The 20,209-nt window shown below is 39.7% G+C and overlaps 1 protein-coding gene across 1 annotated transcript in view; it reads right to left on the reverse strand.

The window, feature by feature from the left end:
• Nucleotides 1-8,775: 8,775 nt before the first annotated feature.
• The window catches only part of LOC131217134 (ADP-ribosylation factor 1-like), a 33,345-nt gene continuing 21,911 nt past the window's right edge, over nt 8,776-20,209 (reverse strand). The window contains exons 5-8 of the mRNA XM_058211909.1: nt 17,595-17,706; nt 15,592-15,639; nt 10,940-11,070; nt 8,776-9,180 (exon numbers count right to left, since the gene is read on the reverse strand). Coding sequence (XP_058067892.1) covers nt 9,147-9,180; nt 10,940-11,070; nt 15,592-15,639; nt 17,595-17,706 — 325 coding nt within the window. The 3' untranslated portion in view covers nt 8,776-9,146. The remainder of the gene's footprint in view (nt 9,181-10,939; nt 11,071-15,591; nt 15,640-17,594; nt 17,707-20,209) is intronic.

Below are 20,209 nucleotides of genomic sequence, written 5' to 3' on the forward strand. Positions count from 1 at the left end.
GCTAAATCAAAAGAAGCCCGAATAGAAGCAGAAGTAGTCTGTCAGAACTAGGTCCAATCTTATATCGGGCATGACGTAATTGGGTCCAAGCGTGCCCAGTTTAAAGAAATACATTTTAGATAGGGAGAAATTGATGTTCAAAGTGTGGATCGTAAAACAGCCATAACTTTTGATTCAAACATCATACAAAATGCAAACCTATCGAAATGCTCATCTTAAGAGTAAAAAATGATATGGGCATGATGTAGTAAGTTGTGGACATCTCTTTCATGAGAAATGCTCGTCTTAGAGGTCAAAATCGAAACTTAAACAATATACAACTTTTTATAATTTTCGTTTTCATTGTATTTCCCTATTCTCGCGGTTTTAGGATTTTCATCTTTTTTTAATAATGTCGGGAACACGTCGGTAAGAATTATTTGGACATTTTTATTTTTGGCAAATTAAGTTTTGGAGAGAGATTTTTACTATTTTGGGTTATTTCGAATTAAGGTTTAGATTTTCTTTATTAATAGTGTAATTGAGAAATCATACACATTAATTATTTAATAAAATTATCTGGATTCTCTCTTATTTACTGTTGACTCAAGAACTACCCTCGTGGATTGAATTTTTTTATTAGTTGTGAAAGATGATGATCTTCTTCTTCTTTGTTATAAGCTCATCCCTACGTCAGCGAAATACGCATATTGCCAAATTATGTAAATTTATCTCTTATCTCGTGCTTGGTTTGGCTTGGCCTTTGTTTTTTGCTTTGGATCTTTTCTTTTGTGATTTTGTATTGTTGTCACCAAATATTTACAAGTAAAGCTATGAAAAGTTGAATAGTTTTAATCATACAGTCATAATTCAAAAACTTGAAACTCAACTTTACCTCTAAGGTTAATTAAGTCAAGTTGCCTCAAAAGTTTGATCAAGACTCACAAGACTTATTAATATTATTATATATTAAAATATTTTAAAAAATGATAAAAATTAAAGTGTTTGGTGAGGCCTTGGCATCACCTAATCCGCTCCCCTTCCACCGAAACGGCCCTTTAATTGGTCTTTTGTGTTTTCCACCACACTCAAGGCCCTTTGGGGAGTGATATGTGTCAAAGATGGCCACGGCCGTGAGGATAAATACTTTCATATCCTTTTGCATTGGGTCTCTATATTATTTTGCACTAACATTTCAATTATTGTTATTAAGCTGGAGCTTTTAAAAAAAAAAAATGTCCAAGGTTATCCAAATCCGAATCTTTCCTCTTGGGTTATGTACCTATGTGCCTATTCTATCCAAGCAAAAATCTTGCAATTAAATGCCCATGTAAGCTTTATAGGGCATCATTCGTAGGTGCAACATTTATAATTCATCCTTTAGATTTTAGTCATTGTTGGAGCTAGATTGCCTACATGCTTTAGTTTATTTTCTTTTCCCTTGACTTGGGGTGTGGGCTTGCAACTTGTTTCTTCTATCTGACCTGAAATGTAGGATGTCTCTTTGGCCCAAGGTTTGAGTTCTTTTTTTTTCTTTCTTTCTTTTTTCTGACCTAGGATGTGAGTAATTTTTTCTCCCTCTAACTCAAGATTGATGCCGATCCAACACACAAGAGAGGATAAAGAAGGACAGAAACTAGGGGTAAAGAAAGAAAAATGAAGATTACTTTGATCTAAAATGGTGGCAAACAATATAAAATTAATCGATGGCTTGGGATTCACTCACCCAAGGTTAAGAATTCACTAACCCAAGGTTAGGAATTCATTCATTCAAATATAAAAGACTCACTCACCCTCAAAGATGATCAAAATAACCCAAAAAAAAAATGAAGAAAATACATTATTACGTTTTCTCCACCTACAAAAACTATATTTATAAAGTGAAGAGAGATTAAATGGGGTAGGTGGAAGAGAGATGAGCATGGAATGAAAAGGAGCTTAAGATAACCGTTGGTATATTCAAAATTACACTTGAGCGTGATAAGGTGCTTCTTAATACACCACACCAAAAGTTGTATCAGGTATGCGAGCTCTTTTCCTTTTTTAACTTTTTCTCTTTTTCCTGTGTCCTTTGCGAATTTTTAAGCTTTTGCCATTTGGATGGTAATAAATAAATAAATAAAAGATTTCCCAATTTTAATCTTGCTGGGGTTTTGTTCCACTTAAAAAGAAATGTAGATTATTCAACTGTACACCATGGTCCCTCTTGATCAATGTGATTTTAGAGAAATAATCCATCCAAAGTGGGACCCACAATTTGGATGGTTTTGATCCATAAAAGAGTGCCATGTATGAGAGGGATAATCACAATTTGATATACGGTACCGAAGGCAACGATGAGGTGGGCCATTGTAATCATCCTCATTAGATGCCTACAACATCAACGGACATGATGCAATCGGTGGTTCATCACGGGTAAATGCAACTGGGACTTTGAGTTACTAGAAAACAAACCCTTCCAAACTTACCAAACTCGGCCAAGTTGCCTGACTCGCTGAGTCGACCGAGTCTTTGGCCGAGTCTGTGACAACCCGAGTTTAGAGGATTCGAGTCAACGAGTTTTTGAACCATGCATGATTCTTTTTTCTCAAGGCAACCTATGCAGAGTGGACCCACCAAATGGACGGTCCATGTTGGTGATCAGGGTTATCCACGTCCACATCAACTAAGTGCATGGCCCACTACATCATTTGTCTGGATTTGCTGATTCGCTACTCAATATCTAGCAGTGATTCATAAAATCTAGTGACCATTATAAAAGAATTGTGTCCATTTACACCATCAGGTCCCACTCTTCACGTCCATTACACGTGCCATATTGCATTTTCTTATTTTATTTATTTATTTATTTATTTTTGTAATTTTTTATATTAGAGATATCAGGAGGGCCACGCGTGCTAAAAAAATTTCAGGCTATCAGGGACGCGGTTTGGCTAGTGAACGTGACACTAGCCAATGGCTAGTGGTCGGTGATCTGTGGGACCCACCATGATGTATGTGTTTCATCCATGCCGTCTATTTATTTTTTCAGATTATTTTATGAAATGGTCCCAAAATTGAGATAGATTCAAATCTCAAATGGACCACATCACAAGAAACAGTGTTGATTGAACACCCGCCATTAAAATCTTCTTGGGGGACACGAGTTTTAGATTAAGCTGATATTTATTTGTTCCCTTCATCTCGGTCTGTACGACCTAATCAACATTGGACGTCAAATAAACATTACAGTGGGCCCTAAGAGGTTTTTAACGGTGGACATTCAATCACTACTGTTTTTCTGTGGTGTAGTCCAACCGAGATTTAGATCCCCTCATTTTTTAGGATCAAATCCTAAAATCACACGGAAAAATGGATGAACGGCATGGATAAAACACATACATCATGGTGGGCCCACAGAGCACCGATCACTACCCACCTGGCAAGTGGCAGCTTCACTAGCCAAACTGCGTCCGTTGATATTATGGGCCCGTTGTGTATGATCGATGCACCTAAGAAATCTCCCTGATGCATGATCTTGAACCTTTCAATAAGATTTTCCAATCGTCAGGATTTTTGGCGCATTGAACATCTACGATGAATCACAACATATCAACCGTTGGAATCACCAAAGTGTGGACCCCACATGTGAAAGGTGAAAAACGAAAGTAATGTGCACTCTCAACCGAGCATTATACAATACGAAAGTGAGAAAATAGTAAGACTAGAGCTGTCAATGGGTAGCAGGTGGACCCGGCCAAATCTTTATGGGTCCACTCCGGATCTAATCTTCCATGGTGGATTCGGATCAGGTCCACTATCTTTTTTAAACCAGATCGGATCATGGTCCAATTAATTTTATTACTAATATAATGTATATAGTAAGCCACATGCACGTGGTGATTATCATCATCATTATATATATAGTTGTTCATCCGCACAGTCTCCATTCTTCGTGATAACCAATCAAAGTGAGTTATATGTAATCTGCATCAATTCACATGGTGTTTTTGAAGATATGCAAAGATGTGTAGAGAGGAATTTTTAATAATATAGCTAAAATACATCGGGTGGTGCTGAAGATGGTCGATCATGATGGAGTCGTTATGGGATAGATGGCAAGTATGTCCTCAAAAGATTGTGTAATGCTGAATGATTATAGTAACTGTTAGAATGTGAAAAGAATTCAAATGGTCAAATTAAAGGTATACATAGCAAAGGAATCTAATAGGAAAAATTCATTTCATACCAACCAAATTAAATCAAACGTTATCTTTCAATTATCAGTCAATTAAATTCTGCAATGTGATACTTTTCCCTACTAAGCAAATTACATTTCTTAGTATAATTCTTTACTTCCAGCCTGATGTGTACATTACTTAGTGTAATCATTAGTATTGATCAAGTAGTTTGTAATTGTAGTTTTAATTTGAGTCTACGCTTTCACGTTGAATTCAATTCTTCACTTGATAAGGCATTTTGTAGCTATTCTTTACAACCGCAAGGTGTAACCCATCATCAGAGGATGAATCCCACTCTCCAAATATCGTCTTATCCTATTTACACATTAAGCGAGTAGATGAATAGGCAGCCGATCTTGTCAGATCTCGATCATACACTACATATCTGTTTGGCGCTTGAGGGCATAATTATTCGGTGTAAATTGAACTGCAATTTCAATTCAGCATGCCCACATACTTACTGTCAAAAACAGAACAACATGCCCACATACTTACTGTCAAAAACAGAACAACATGCCCACACCATAGGTTTAGCAAGCCACATGCACACTAGGGCTGAAACGCAGGCGAGTTCAACCCGACCGACCAGTGACCGACCTGATATTGGGTTGGGCTCGGGCAGGATGCATAGGGTTTGGTCTCGAGCTTGAGCTATGTAAACACCAACCCAATAAAACTTGGGTTGGGCTTGGGCTAAGGTCTTGGGTTGCCCGACCCAATCCGAACCCGATCGATATATATAAATTACTTATAAATTATAATTGAGTGTGGATTGTTTGTGTTGAAGGCACATGGAATTTCAGTGTTGCTAGGTTTCATTGGTCCACACCATTTGTGATGACACAAGCTACCATGATATGCTGGATTTCTCTCTCCCAAATAGCATGCTACACAACACGACTTTTAAAGGAGTTGCCGTCCTATATTTTAGCTTATTTGTTTAGAAAAAAAAAAAATTTAAGTTCTTTATGATAAATAACCGCATATATAATTAATAAAATCATAGGTACAAAAAATAAGTTGTGTATCAATTGAAATATAATGGACTAATGTAATAATGAAAATATTAGCATGTATCCACCCAATCAACCCGACCAAGCCCACTTGGGTAGGACTTGGGTTGAGAATTTTCAACCCGAGGTTGGGTTGGGTTGGGTTGGGTTGAGATATAGGAACCTTGAGTTGGGCTAGGGTTGAGCACCAACCCGACCCGGCCCGCCCGACTTTCAGTCCTAATGCACACTGTCGTCATTGTCGCCATCATCTAAGCCGTATCCTAGCTAATTGGGTCCGCTTTATGAATTATGTCCTGCCATTTCACTCTACATGCAAAATATTTTACATACCAAGCATGTGTTAAAGAGGCACACATGTGTGTGCAATGTAAACATTCTTTTTAACCCTATACCCAATTCAAAACAAAAATCCAACGGATACCTTTACCCGATCATATATGGATCCGGGTCTTAAGGAACAAGACTTCGATACTGAAAGACCCGAACTTGATCAGGCCGGATACAGATACTCTATTACCTAACCCGAACCCAACCCATTGTCAATTGTGTCTAGGAGTGGCAATGGGTCAAGCCCATTTACCAAACAGGCTAAGAATTCCCATGACCCATTGTCTTTTGGCCCGACCCAACTCATTTAACTGTAAACGGGTCAGGCTCGACCCCATCTGGCATGAACATACGTAGGTTTAGTTAGTGGATACATACAAACATACATGCATCATGTGTCTGTATCTACTTATTATCTATTAATTTATTTGGCACTTTTATATTTTATTATGAAAAAACAATCACTTATCAAGTGACTCAGTTTGAGTGGTGCTGAGTCATGTCAAGTTGACCGAATCAGCAAGCCAATTCGCAACTGAGTCGACTCAGACGAGTTTCAAGTTCAGTCATTGAGTTTTAGAACTATGGTTTGGGCTGCCATAGCCCATTGATAAGCTAGATGGGCAGGTCGGGTTGGATAGGGTCCACCTGAGCTTGGCCCAAACTGGCCTCAGCAGCTGTATGTATGGCTTAGCTGACGCATGGGTATGGCCCACCTAAAATAGATGGCTGATAAGGAAAATGCAATAGTGGTTCACATCCAACCAAAATAAGTTCAAATATTCGAAGAGTAGGATCCTTTAGTCTTGGTGGATATTGGTGCATGGTCCATCCATAGCAGAGCCATCATATCAACGGCTAGGATCACTAAACCATAGACACTGTATTCCTCATCCATTGTGATCTTATTACTCGAGTGTACTCGAATGAGCTAGTTAGAATCGCACCAACAAGCATACGTGACAACGGTAGAATACATGTGCTTGATCCAGGCCGTTCGTTAGGAGTATTTCACTATCTACGGGCCCATCTCAAAAAGGTTAGGCCACTGTGCTCATTAGGAGGCCAATCGAATCCGAAGGAATGGACCATTAGATTATTCGACGGATCAGCTACGGCCCTGATGAGTTGCTCTTATCATGCACAATTCACCTGGAGTGGCATTCGCGTTTGCATCTGTGAGAGATCTGGACCACTCATCAGGTGGCATACATGTATATGACAAAATGGATAGTTGGAGAAAGATAACCCAATGTTTACAAACAACATTCAGTGCATGTGCTTGGCCCACTTGATGAGTGGATGGCCTGAATTTACAGCCAGGAATAGTGGACAATGCGACCCACTTCAAACTAGTAGTCTTTGAATCCTGGGGCGGATGGGTAGGGATTGAAATGAACTGGACTGAGCTAAAATGAAGAGAAAGGCCCAAGCCTGCATGAACCTAGCACAGCAGGTAACAAGACCCAACCCAGCCCAAAAATTGATAAAAATCCCTATTTGCAACTTGAATTTTCCTAATCTATTCATTGATCAAGTGGGACACATCACAAAGAAATAGACGTTCCAGAGGAATGAAACCAACGGTCTACATTCAAGAAAGACGGGTTGCCTAACCGAGGATTCAAATGGGATAGATGGGTCGGGCAGGCTACCTGTTCCATTGCCATGCTTACGGATTAGGCCCTTGGTGTGCTTGATCACAAGAGACATTCGTTTCCCCATTACCTTACATGCAGCAGGTGGGTGGTGGATAACCTCTGGGTCCCATTGAGAGATAGATGGCTCTTGGTTGAAAATCATGCTGAACAAACAATCCAAACCATCAGTTACTCCCTTTGAATCCATTTTCTCTCAGCCATGAATTCAAAGATCACTGTTTCCATTGTGGATTTTCAAATGTCCCATACATGGCCGCAGGTAGGGCTGTCAATAGGCCAAGTTCAGAGCAAGCCTAAATCAAAATTTTGATGATGCCCAGGCCATCAGGCCCACCGAATAGTTCAAAATCTGGATCCACCGCCCCACCTCAGGCCACGAACAACCCTAGACACGAGCTACGAGAGGAACAATCTGGATCCACCGCCCCACCTTCAACATGTCTGGTATTGGGTGTTCGCCATTTGGCGGGCCAAGCCAAAAATCTCCTCAGGGCCCACCATCCTGGGCACAAAAACATGTTCAATCAATATGAAAAGAAAGATTCCTGCAAAATAAATACGAGAACTAACGACACTTATTCTATCTGGGCCTGATCATGGTCATCACATGCCTAATCTGTTAGGCCCAGCTGATTTACCAATTGGATCTTTGGGGAGTAATCTTGTATTAATATATGTGAGTTCCGGTGTGTTTGTGTGAATTTCAAACCGTGCATCAGGCAATCTGTCTCATGTTCATTCGTACACGCCCAAAACTCAGGCCACACCACAGGAATCAATTTGAATCATTTGTAAAACCTCTCTCTCAATTCACATGGCGTGCCCCACCTGGGTTTACTCTTCTGCGATGAGTTTCAGCTGTGAATTTGCAAAACAATGAAAGAAATGTTTGTGAATGATATGCATGTATGCGCTCAGGTGGATAGAGAGATGCTCATGTAGAAAGTTGCATGGGAACTTTAACATACAACAGTTCCTTCCCACCATCACTTTTTTTATGATAGACGAGCCGTGCAAATCTTGGGACGCATCATGAAGGTCACCAAGGTCAAAATAAGGATGATCCGTTCATCAGGCACAATACGCCATTGAAGCTAGTGGACAGCCGACAATCCAACTCAAAGTACATGTGTGGCCCACCTAATGGGTGGATCATTCCAACTCAATCTTCATGTCATGGCCACCATTTCAACCACTTGGAAAATTTGATTCCACTTGAGCGTCACAATAGCAAAAATAATTTAAAAAGTTGTATGTTAGAGTTCCCATACCACATTGGTATGTGAACATTTCTCGGATGGATACGTGTTTGGATGCGCAACTGAATCGAATGAATGGCCATTCCAGTGATGTTTGCTACCATTCACAATGAGGAAGAGGGACCTCTGAATTTCAATTGCATGCTTTTCTGGTCCAACCTCAAAGGGACCCAAACTGTAATTTGAAGCCTAGTCACTCACAAACATGAATACTGCCAATTCCATTTCCAATTGAATTCAATTCAGTCACCCAAACACTAATGCATGCATATATGCCAATCGTAGCTGAATTTCTAGAGTGCATTAGTAGAACTGTACCGAAACTAAGGTCACCATTGATAGAAGTCAGTGCAAGTTATAGCTAAAATTGGGCATTATGGCCAGTAGATGATGTCCTTGATCCTTTTGTAGTCTGAGAAACACTCGGGAGTTACCGCTTTTACCTGAACTCCACGCTGTGACTGAGGCATACAATCTAACATTTTAAACCACAATGTTACAGTGTAGTGTATATGAGAAGGATATATATTGAACCATTTTGTCTCGAAAAATAAGATGGGTCCCACTGATTTAACACCAATCTAGTAAAAAACGTCACCGATGCAATATTACCGATATCTTTTCTTCATCACTCATGGATTGGCTGGAAAGCAATTACAAGTGCTTCAATTCTTCTCCGACATTTTAGCCACCACCAGACTTGAGAGTATTGCTCAGCCTGCAACAGTAAGCAATCATTTTGTTTTCTATTAGGCTTCAGCAATCTGTGGATTAGCATGAATGCATGCCTCATCCATGATGTTTTGAATGGAGGAATCGCACCTTTTGGACAGCAAGGAGCCCATAGTTCGAAAACTCTATGACTCAACTCGAAACTCAGCCAAGCCAACTTGACTTAGCGAGATGTTGAGCTAAGTCACTAGGAAGCTTCCTCTCATGAGGGGGACACTGAGAGAGAGGAAGATAGAAGAGGCGTAGGAATTACACCCTTTGGACTGTTCTGACCCATCCGATCGAATGCCTATAAAATGGACAGAGCCCATTGTTCTAAAACTAACAGACTTGACTTGAACTCAACCAGGCCAACTTGACTCGGTGAGATGTTGAACTAAGTCACTGGAAAACTCGCTCTTGTGAGGGTGACACTTGGGGGAGGCTAATCTAACCAATTCAATAGTTCTCACCATCTAGTATCAATTGCCCTATAAAATGGACAGAGCCCATAGTTCCAAAACTCGCTCAACTTGAAAGTCAAATGACCCAACTTGACTCAGTGAGATGTCGAGCCAAGTCACTGGGAAACTTCCTCGTGAAAATGACTCGGTCCGGACTCAGTCGACTGACATGACTCCTGGTGACGTGCATCCAAACAAATCCTAATGCATATACTTATGCCAATTATTTTGAATACAATCAAAATCCAGAGTTCACTTGAAACTGTTACATAAAATCACCATAAATACAAATTGGTGTGAGTTACAGAAAAATCGGACATTTTTGCCGGTCGTTGATGTCCTTGATCCTTTATAGTAAAAAAACACTTGGGAATTACAGCTTTCAACCTACCTGCCCTCTCTACTGACTGAGGCATGTGTTCTAGAGTACATGCGAAGTTCTATGTAGCTAAATTTACTGCTACCGTTGATCTGATGATTCACACATGCAAAGGACGCATCCAAAACTCTTGAACGGAGCTATGTAGCCATGAAAGTTGGCTTGTGGTTTAATTGAAAATGTAAAATGATGATTTGAGGTGAAAGAAACAACAAATGTTTTAAGGATGTCTTAGGGAATTCTAGGGGAGTGTCCCTTAGAGCGAGGTCCTTGGTTAAAGGATGGGTTCCAGTCATAGCGAACCTTTGCGATTGTAATCTGTCTAGTTAAGATGGGTCTGCATTGTAAGTTCTCTTTTTTACTTTTGTTCTTTGTATTCTTTTGTGGCTTTGCTGCCTCATCAATAAATTGTCATCCTTCAGAAAGAAAGGAAAAAAAATTGAAAAAATGCATCTTGCTTGATAGAAGTTCTATGCAGCATCCTCACGGTACACATGACTAATGTGTGGTGAACCGGACTGTTGATCTGATGGTTCATTCCATGATCCGGCTATAGGCCAAAAATCACAGTGATTTGACCACTCTGAACCCTCAGTCATGAGTTTTCTGGTTGAATGTCGAGCATTTCTGTAACTGTTCCTTTTGCAGGCCACTGATTGCATTGCTACCACAGTTCAACCAATTGCATTTTGGGAAAAGACCTATCTACATGGTGGGTCACCAAATCAATAGTCCCTATTAACACACATGTTTTCCATGAGTAACGCGAGGAAGGAGCTGGACAAAATTCTAAGATGTGATCTGCACATTAGCATTTCTCCGATGCGCAATCCATAAAAAAGCGTGTCTGTGTGTCTGTGTGTTCAATCTTAATTTAAATCTAAACTGACAGTCCGAACTGTGAATGGGTAGCTGAGCTTTACCAGTCCAAGCCTTCAAAGAGGCCTTCCCCTTTAATAGCAGAAGTTCTAAAAATTGCCCACTGACGGCTTTTGATCTTGTGCAATTCTAACGCCTCAGTTACAGCAGCATCATCAAGTGCACCAGGGAGATCCTGCATGGCAGTGTAAAGGAAACAACTAAAACTTTAGGTAAATCAAATGCCAAAAGATAAGAATTTTCACAGCAAGATTCATCTCAAGAAAACAATAAAGGCAAACAGAAGATCAATTTGACAAGTTACAAAAATACAGTGAAATCATTGGAAGATCTTATAGAAAATAAACTTAGTATGGATGATATATTGGAGATAATGACAAACCTGAAAACAGATTAACCTATCCCAATCGGCATCTACGGACACCGGATATTAATACTGCAACTAAAACTTGGTTGCCATACAAAGATAGTATTGTATAGCATTTTTAGTTTTATTTTTTCTGAAAGGTATATTGTATAGAAAATTGAACAGATGGAACAGGAAAACATGTAACTGGGGCAGTTGATAAATATAGAGAGAAAAAAAAAAAACAAATGCATGGAGAGAAGCTTGAGTCACGAAGTATGATACAAAGATTGTGAACACAAGTAGAATAGAAAACTCTACAACTAAAAGAAATTCTCTTGAAATTGAATACAGGGGGTATAGATACAACATCGAGTGGAACACAAACCGAATGGCAAGCTGAGAACATGTGCACGCGCGCGCACATGTAGGTATGTGATGCAGGACAACTAACCACTTGCTCTAAAAGCTCGAATTGATAGAGAATGGCAAATTAATCCCTTCATCTCATAGCCAAGGCCCCACATCACATGGGTACCACCTCACACGAGCCACCCACCTCACACGGGCCACCCACCCCAAGGGGCCCCAGTGAGGATTCTTGAACACGGGACATTCCATTCTGATACCAATTTGATGCAGGAAAACTAACCACTTGCTCTAAAAGCTCGAACTGATAAAGCATGGAGAATGAATCCCTTTATCTCATAGCCCAAGCCCCACATCGCATGGATTAGGACATCGGCCGAACCTGCTCATGGGCCCCACATCACATGGGTAGCGCCTCACACAAGCCACCCACCTCACATGGGCTACCCACCCCAAGTGTGCCCCTGCATCTTACAGGCCACCCCACTCGAGCTCGGTGTGAAAATGCCCATGCATTAGTATGTGTGTATGTATATGTGAGAAGGTCTTAAGTCCAAACAGTTGGACCACAAGTTACGGTCCACTCAACAGATGACTTCCAACCTATTAACTGCATGAGACATCCAACCTGACCAATGGATTGGCCCCACGATAGAATTTCCTTGTGTAAAAACCGCCCATATCCACTCATCTAGTGGATCACGCTTGTATATTGCTATTTAAATAAGTAGACATTATTTTCTATGATGTGGCCCACCTGATGAGTAGATAGGGTTGATTTTTGCACTAGGCAGACTTCAAAAGGGGGCCAACCTTTATTCGTTAGGTGGACGATAACTTATGGTCCAGCTAATTGAAGTTGTCTCTCCTTCCCTCCCTCCCTTCTCCCTCTCTCTACCGAACCCAATTGGGATAAGGCATCATCATCATCAAAGCCTTATCCCCAATTAATTAGGATCAGCTACATTAATCCTATTCCACCATTCCACTCTACCGTGGGCCGTAACTTCGTTAAACCATCAGTCGTCAAGTCTTTTCTTACTACCTCCACCCACATCGTTTTGGGCTTTCCCCTTGCACTTATAGAGCCTTCAACTTTTAGCAACTCACTCCTAACCAGAGCAGTTCTTGGTATCTATTGCACATGAGCAAACCATCTAAGTCTACTTTCCCTCATCTTATTACCTATCGGTGCTACTCCTAAGTTCCCTAGTATGCATTCATCTCTATTTCTATCCTTCTTTGTCTTGTCGCTTATCCATCTCAAGTCTCAACATCCTCATTTCAGCTACACCCAGCAATGACATGTTGTTCCTTTAACTACCCAACATTATGTCCCATAAAGCATGGTCGGTCTTATTGTTGTCAGACGATCACATAAAACTTCAAAGGCAGATCTCCGATTCTTCCACCAGCTTGAATTCTATGGGCAACATCCTTCTCAATCCATCCACTCAGAATTATCGACTGGAAGATATCGAAAGTGGTCATTTAGGAAAACTTCTCAGTAAGCAATCTTTAACTAATTCCCCATTTCCACTCCTATTGTTACTTGCACCCCACATACTCTGTTTTTATCGGACTAATTTTAGATCTTTTAGATTCTAAAGAACCCCTCCATAAATCTAGCTTGGTGTTTATGCCCTCCCTCATCTTGTCAATCAAAACTATATCACTTGCAAACAACATATGCCATGGGATCTCTTCCTGCAAATGCCTCATTAACTCATCCATAAACAATGCAAAAAGGTATAGGCTCAATGCTGACCCTTCATGGAAGCCTACAATAATTGGGAACTCACTTGTCTCCCCACTAGTGGTCCTCACATTTGTTAATATATCCTCTTGAAACTCTTTTCTTTCCCAACACCCACCAAATTAACTCTAAGGACCCTACTTTAAGCTTTTTACAGATCAATAAAGACTTGTGAAGATCCTTTCTCCTCTTCCTATATCTGTCCATCAATTGTCCAAGTAGGAATTTGTCTTTCAAAAAAAATAAAAAAGAGTCAAGTACGAAAATAGTTTCAGTAATAGACCTCACTGGCATGGAACCAAACTGATGTTCTGATATATCATCCCGTGCCTTAGTCTTTCCTCAATCAGTCTCTCCCAAAGTTTTATAGTATGGCTCATAAGTTTAATCCCACAATACTTTGTACATAGCTTTGTATGTCTCCTTTATTCTATAAATAGGGGCCACAGTACTTTTCCTCCACTCATCTAGCATTTTCTTTGATATTACAATCTTGTTAAACAACTTTGTCAACCAAATCAACAAGGTATCTCCCATACACTTCTAGACCTCTATTAGTATACAATTTGGTCCAAGCGCCTTTCCTATATTTATCTTTCTTGAAGCTTCTTTCACTTCAGATATTCTAATCATACGATAGCATCTATGGTCTCCGATGTCATTTGAGTTCATGGTTCTTTCAATCCCTATACTTTCTGAGTGGGCGTCATTTAATAAGTTCTGAAAATAGCTTCTCCACCTTTCATTGATCTCATATTTCTTGACTAGTACCCTCTAGTTATCGCTCTTAATGCATCTAACATGATCTAGGTCCATACCCTTCTCCTCTCTCATTTTTGCAAGTTTGAGGCATCTCTGTCACCTTCTTGTCCCCAAACTATTGTAAAGATCATCATAAGCCTTAAGTCTAGACTCACTTACTACTTTCATGGGATTATGTATGTAGAAAAGGCCTCAAGTCCAACTGGTTGGACCACAATTTATAGCCCACCTAGCGAATAACTTCCATTCTATCCTATGCATGTGGCATCCAACCCTTCCCATACGTTGGGCCAGCCATGAGGATCACCTTGTTCAAAAATCAGCCCCATCTACCCATCAAGTGGGGCATGATATAGAAAACAAGTTCCTCCATTGGTCAATAACAACATAAACGTGTGATCAGCTTGCTGAGTGGATGTGCCTAATTTTTACACAAGATGGCCGCCAGGATGAGGACAACCTATTGGATGAGTTGAATGTTGCACAGACATGAAATGTTCGATGTTATTCTCTAGGTGGAGGGTTACTTGAAGTCTAACCGGTTGACTTGAGACCTTCTCACATTCCTCCAAGATGAGGAATCAGTCGATTATCTTTTCATCCAATGTTCCTTTGCTTCAAAGTTTTGGGTTGGCTTTTTCAAACTCTTTGGACTTGCATGGGTCGTTCCAAGCTCAATTAATTGGTTCTTTCTAGCTTGGCATGGAGGGGGCAAAGGTAAAGTCACAAAGCAGGTTTGGCATCTATGTTTACTAGCAGGGTTATGGTGTGTATGATTGGAAAGAAACAATCGTTGTTTCAGAAATCGTAGGAGTGGTCTCTTAGAAGTGTTCAATAGGGCGAAATTGAATGTTACGAGCACAAGCAACTAAGATTTTAGTTCTTGCTTAGTTTCCTGATAGGTGGTCAGAGTTGTAATGGGTCCTGGTTGTATTTTCTCGCTTTCTTTTTAGGTTTTTTTTTTTTTTTTTTGGCCTCGGCCTTTTTCTAATAAAATTTATTTATTTTAATGACAATGGGGTGTCCGTGCCCCCCTTTGAGGCGAGACTATTCCCTGCGGATGCACATGATCACCCGTCAACCACGCGCATCGGGTAAATCACAAGGAGGGGGATATAACTGAATAATAGAGCATCCAAACACAAATGACAAAAATAGTGAATACACACATCAGATACAGTTAAAGTGGAGAAAAAAGCTTCAGGACCAATCTTCAAAATCTGGATAAATAATATACACATATTGCATGCTAATGTAAAGGACTCCATCAACAGAAAGCTTGTTTAAGCTCTTATCCAAAGAGATTTCCTGAAAATCAATCAATTCAGTGAGAAACTAAGTTCAAACATTAATAGATGATTCCATCATCAGAAGCAATAAAATAAAAACCATTGAAGCAAAAAAAGTACTAAGGGAAACTTTCAGCTTTTCCTAAAAGATTGGCAATGAGAAATGGTGGTGACCTGCTTGTTTGCATAAATGAGGACAACTGCACCTTTAAGCTCTTCCTCCTGCCAAAAGATAAATGATAATCAGCCTTCCATATGTCCACTTGAACCTCAAAAACAGTTATAGAGTTTACAACAGCACACTACAAATAACAGTTCTAGAGTTTAGACAAGCACCAGGAGCTTAGTTACTAATAATGAGACTATTCTTCAGGCTATACAACACGTGTTGTGCAGCACACCAATAAAGGAAGTATGAATCATTTGCCAACATAAGCCAGGCATAAGCTTAGTCCTGAAAATGTAAGAATATAACTGGGAGAAGACAGATATTTTGCTGGATCACACATCTGCAAACAGCCAAATTGCCAGATATTGGATCCCATTGTGGATGGAGCATGACATTTAAATCATATAATGGATAATCTTAAGCATCTGATTTCTCCCATTGAGTTTGGGCAGCTGATCATTGTAACTGCACCCGTACATTAGATAGCTGTCATTAGATCAGTGTGGTTTTTGGGTTCCCTCCATCCACAAAAGGGCTTTAGATTTGGAAGGTACAGATTCTCAAACATGTCCACCACATGTACCTTGAGATTGAGAAGGGACCTCATGGCATACATCCACAAGATTGGACCATTCATCAGGCGGGCCACACAAATACGAGGAAATGGACAGGAAAAAATGACAGTTCGCATTAAACTTACATGTGACCCACTGAATGAGTTTACCGTCCTTTCTGGAACATGCATGTCCATGTGGTGCAACCACCTGATGAATGGATTAGATCTCACACAGTCACACCATTGTTCATCGTTGTTGGCAGTTCTGCCATGAAACATCTTCTCGTCTCAGCTAAGCAAGTCCCATTCACATTCCTCATAGGAGAGATGAAAGAGAAAAGGGTTGGAATCTTTCTCCATCTTTTAACTCATGTAAGAAAGGAAGGGTAAATTGGAAATTAATCCACCACATAAATTGCAGTCTGCTTTATAGATGCCTTTTATAGCATTGGTGGGGCGGTCTGATCCCCACATTATCAATTATTATTCATTTTTGAATGGTGGTCCCCATATTAATTTCTGGGAGGAGATTGGTAATTTACTTCATCTTATTCCCTTCTCTAGAATGCGGAACAAAGGGTGGACTAAACCTAGAAGCACTGCATCATAAAGCATTAAAACCACAAGAAATATGAGGGAAGAGCCTTAATATCTCTACACAAGCTAACAGATTTTTCAATTATATTTCTTTTTCTCGTCTTGGAGTTAAAAATGAACTCTACTATGACTGACTTAAAAACCGCCTTACTTCATTTTCCACAAAGTTAATCAAAGAAAATACCATGAATGGTTCCTAAGTGGCAGTCGACTTGTATATAATCAGCAATTTCTCTTCGTTCAAGAATCTAATTGGCCATGAAGCAACATAGAATGGTACAAGCTTATCATGCATTGTATCATTAGTAGACCTCAGTAACCATGGTATGCCATAACGGCCGTTGTGGGGGTGTAACGGCTGTTATGTAACAATAACGATGGCATCCATTACGCATTATGGAGTGCCGTTACAGAAAATTTGACCCTTAACAGCCCGCTACGAGACCAATACAGGTTGTTTTTTTTTTTTTAACTAAAAAAAAAAGTCCATAATGGCTGTTATGGTCCGTACAATAACTTAATGGTGGTGGCCATTACAGCCACGGTTACCATTATGGAATACATTGTCCGTGACGGCATGATGTCTACAATGCCTAATGAGGAAGTCACCAAACAAAGTTTAGGGCCCAGTTGGACAGTGTTAAGGTTTTGGAGATGAAACCCACGTTTTGCCACAAATAATTGTTTGGCACCCACCCAACGATTTAGGCTACAAATACATGGGCCCAAAAAACCCGTCAGATTTGTTTTCGAGGAAACAACCATTGTGGGTATCCTCTGCATTCGATAGTCCAAAGTTGAAAATACATCCAAAAGGACCCTTAATTTATAGATAAAAATAAACTATATGCATACCTCCAAGATAGCATGAAATTCTTCTTTGGCTGTTACTAGTCTGTCAACGTCACTCGAATCAACAACATATATGATAGCTTGGGTATTTGGGAAATAGCATCTCCAGTATGGCCTGAGGGCACAAAACAATAGGTAGTCAATGGACATGTCATACATGCACAATTCATTTTGCAGCTGCAACCAAATGCCTACTATAAAAGAAATGCTGATACAAGAAATGAATTAGAATAGAACCACGGTACAAAAGACAAGATACATTACAGCATTGAAACCATAACATGACTGACAAATGAAAAAAAAAAAGGTAAGGATCGTGCAACAGATACTTCTTCAACAAACAGGAGGTACCAACTTCAGAACATGCTTACACCAATAATAAGTATTCTTTACCTTGTTTAACTATGATCGCATGAAATTACGTGTCGGGCAAAAGAAGTGAAGAAATCGAACTCCGGAGAAGGAAAGAACCATAAGGAAATATAGTGACCGAATTAGTCACTTGAGTATTGAACATAAAAGCAGGTTATTACTGCCACAATAAAAGAACTTGGCACACTCCAGCTGGTGAGGAACTCACCCTAGTATTTCTATCTCTAACAAAGAAATGGATCACTCCAACCAAAACTTGCTTAATGAGACTTGCCCTCAATGCTGCCCTAATGAAACCAGATGCCTAGCATGGCAGTCCCTACAAAATATCTTCAAATCAGAATTTATTCAACCTTGAATATTTAATGAACCTTTCGAGATTTAGGCATGGGCAACACATTACGGTTTGGTTGTACATGCGTGCGGGAGATGAGTTTGCCTCGTAAGTTCACTCTGTTTATAGGAGGGCAAGAGAACATATTTCCCAGTTAGAGACTATTGTATCCCCATTCCATCTAGCATCTAATTTGTCATGGGTTCATACCACCACTGGTCATGCCTTGAAGGATATTGGTCCCACAAAGAGATCAGAAGTATTGGAGTCCATCAAAAGTTTATGTTAAATAACAGCGGCCCAACCCTGCATAAATATTTGAAGCCTCTACTCCATCACCCAAAAGCCTTGAATTGGACGTGGTTGGTGTAAAAAGACAACATCCTCCTCCAGAGACCAACTTTTTTTCTTCTTCTTTTTTTCTTTTTTTTTTTTTTTTTTTGGTTGGAGAAGCTGAAATGCATTACTTCCTTCACCCACATTAAGATCATGCATTTTCCATGATGAACCAAATGAAGCTTCCTATAATCTCTTAGTTGTTTTTTTTTTAAACAGTAATCTTTTATTTAGTATAGTTGAGCTAGATGGATAAAGCCATTATTTTTAGAGAAATGCTCCAATGCTCTCAAAGCACTATAAGTAACAGTTATCCTAGCTGCATTTATTTACATTGCGATTCTTGGATTATCCAATCCATTGATCTCGACTGTTGACTGTTCACTAGGCCCAATGCACATTTCATGGGCCAACCATGCAAGCATCACACCAATTTAACAGATATCAACCATTCAATCAATGGTCTTTAATATGGACAGTCAAGATCATTTACATGAAAATATATCTCATCAACAATTTGATCCGTTTATTTGTTAGAAACCATCATGGATTGCTTATGAATCTAAAGAATCACTTTTGTTAGCAATTGTAGCCATCCCGTCCATGGCTCAGAAAAAGGATGCGTGTAGAAAATAAGGCCAAATCAATAATGAATTGGATCATTGGATCAATGATATTTATGCACAGTATCCTTATTCTGGACCAGTTCAGATCAACTGATCGAACTGTCTAAATGAACTGATGCAACAAGGAGCACATTAACTTATAGTTCTGTGAGAGCACCGGAGCATCTCTTTTTTTCAAATGGTTAATAGTTTTAACAGTGCAAATTTTACTAATTTGGTTACTGATCATTGGCATTTGTGGGGTCAGTTTTTGCACATTTACTTTCCTTCCAACTATCTGGGGCATCTCGTGTGATAGAAATGTCAACAGATTGGTGAAAAACATCTGAACTATGACATTGTCAAAGTAATCATTCTCACCATCTCAGAAAGGGCTCTAATGAAGGATTAATCCTATGAGGTCACCATGAAGATAACTCCTCATGATAGGATCAGTTTATGCACCCTCCACATGCACCTCTACATGTGTTAATCTGGACGCCTAGGTCATTCTAATCATGTATCAAGTGGGAGACACCATTACAACATGCTTAACACCTTTTGCACACGGTGCAAAATTAGCTCAATGCTGGGATCAATTTTCATGGAAAAAAAAACAACTATTAAGTCACAGTGTCATGGAATACATAGAAAATGGAACAGATAACCCATGCCTCCCTCACTCACAGGCATCAACCGGATCCCACTAGTTGCCAAGGGAATCTTTCTCAATATGTTGGAAAGGGCTCTTATGAAGGATTATTCTATGGGGTCACTACGGAGATAATTCCTCAAGATAGGATCACTGATGCAGGACCGATGCATGAACTAAGTAACATGTGAGATCAAATAACCGAACTAAGATATTTAACAAAAAAACACAACGTCGCTATACTCATCACAAATATCATGAAAATCAAAAGAAAATCATGCATAATCCTGACCTAAGCTACCAACATTGTAACACAAGA

Source organism: Magnolia sinica, chromosome 10 (genome assembly GCF_029962835.1).
Source record: "Magnolia sinica isolate HGM2019 chromosome 10, MsV1, whole genome shotgun sequence".
Classification (NCBI taxonomy): domain Eukaryota; kingdom Viridiplantae; phylum Streptophyta; class Magnoliopsida; order Magnoliales; family Magnoliaceae; genus Magnolia; species Magnolia sinica.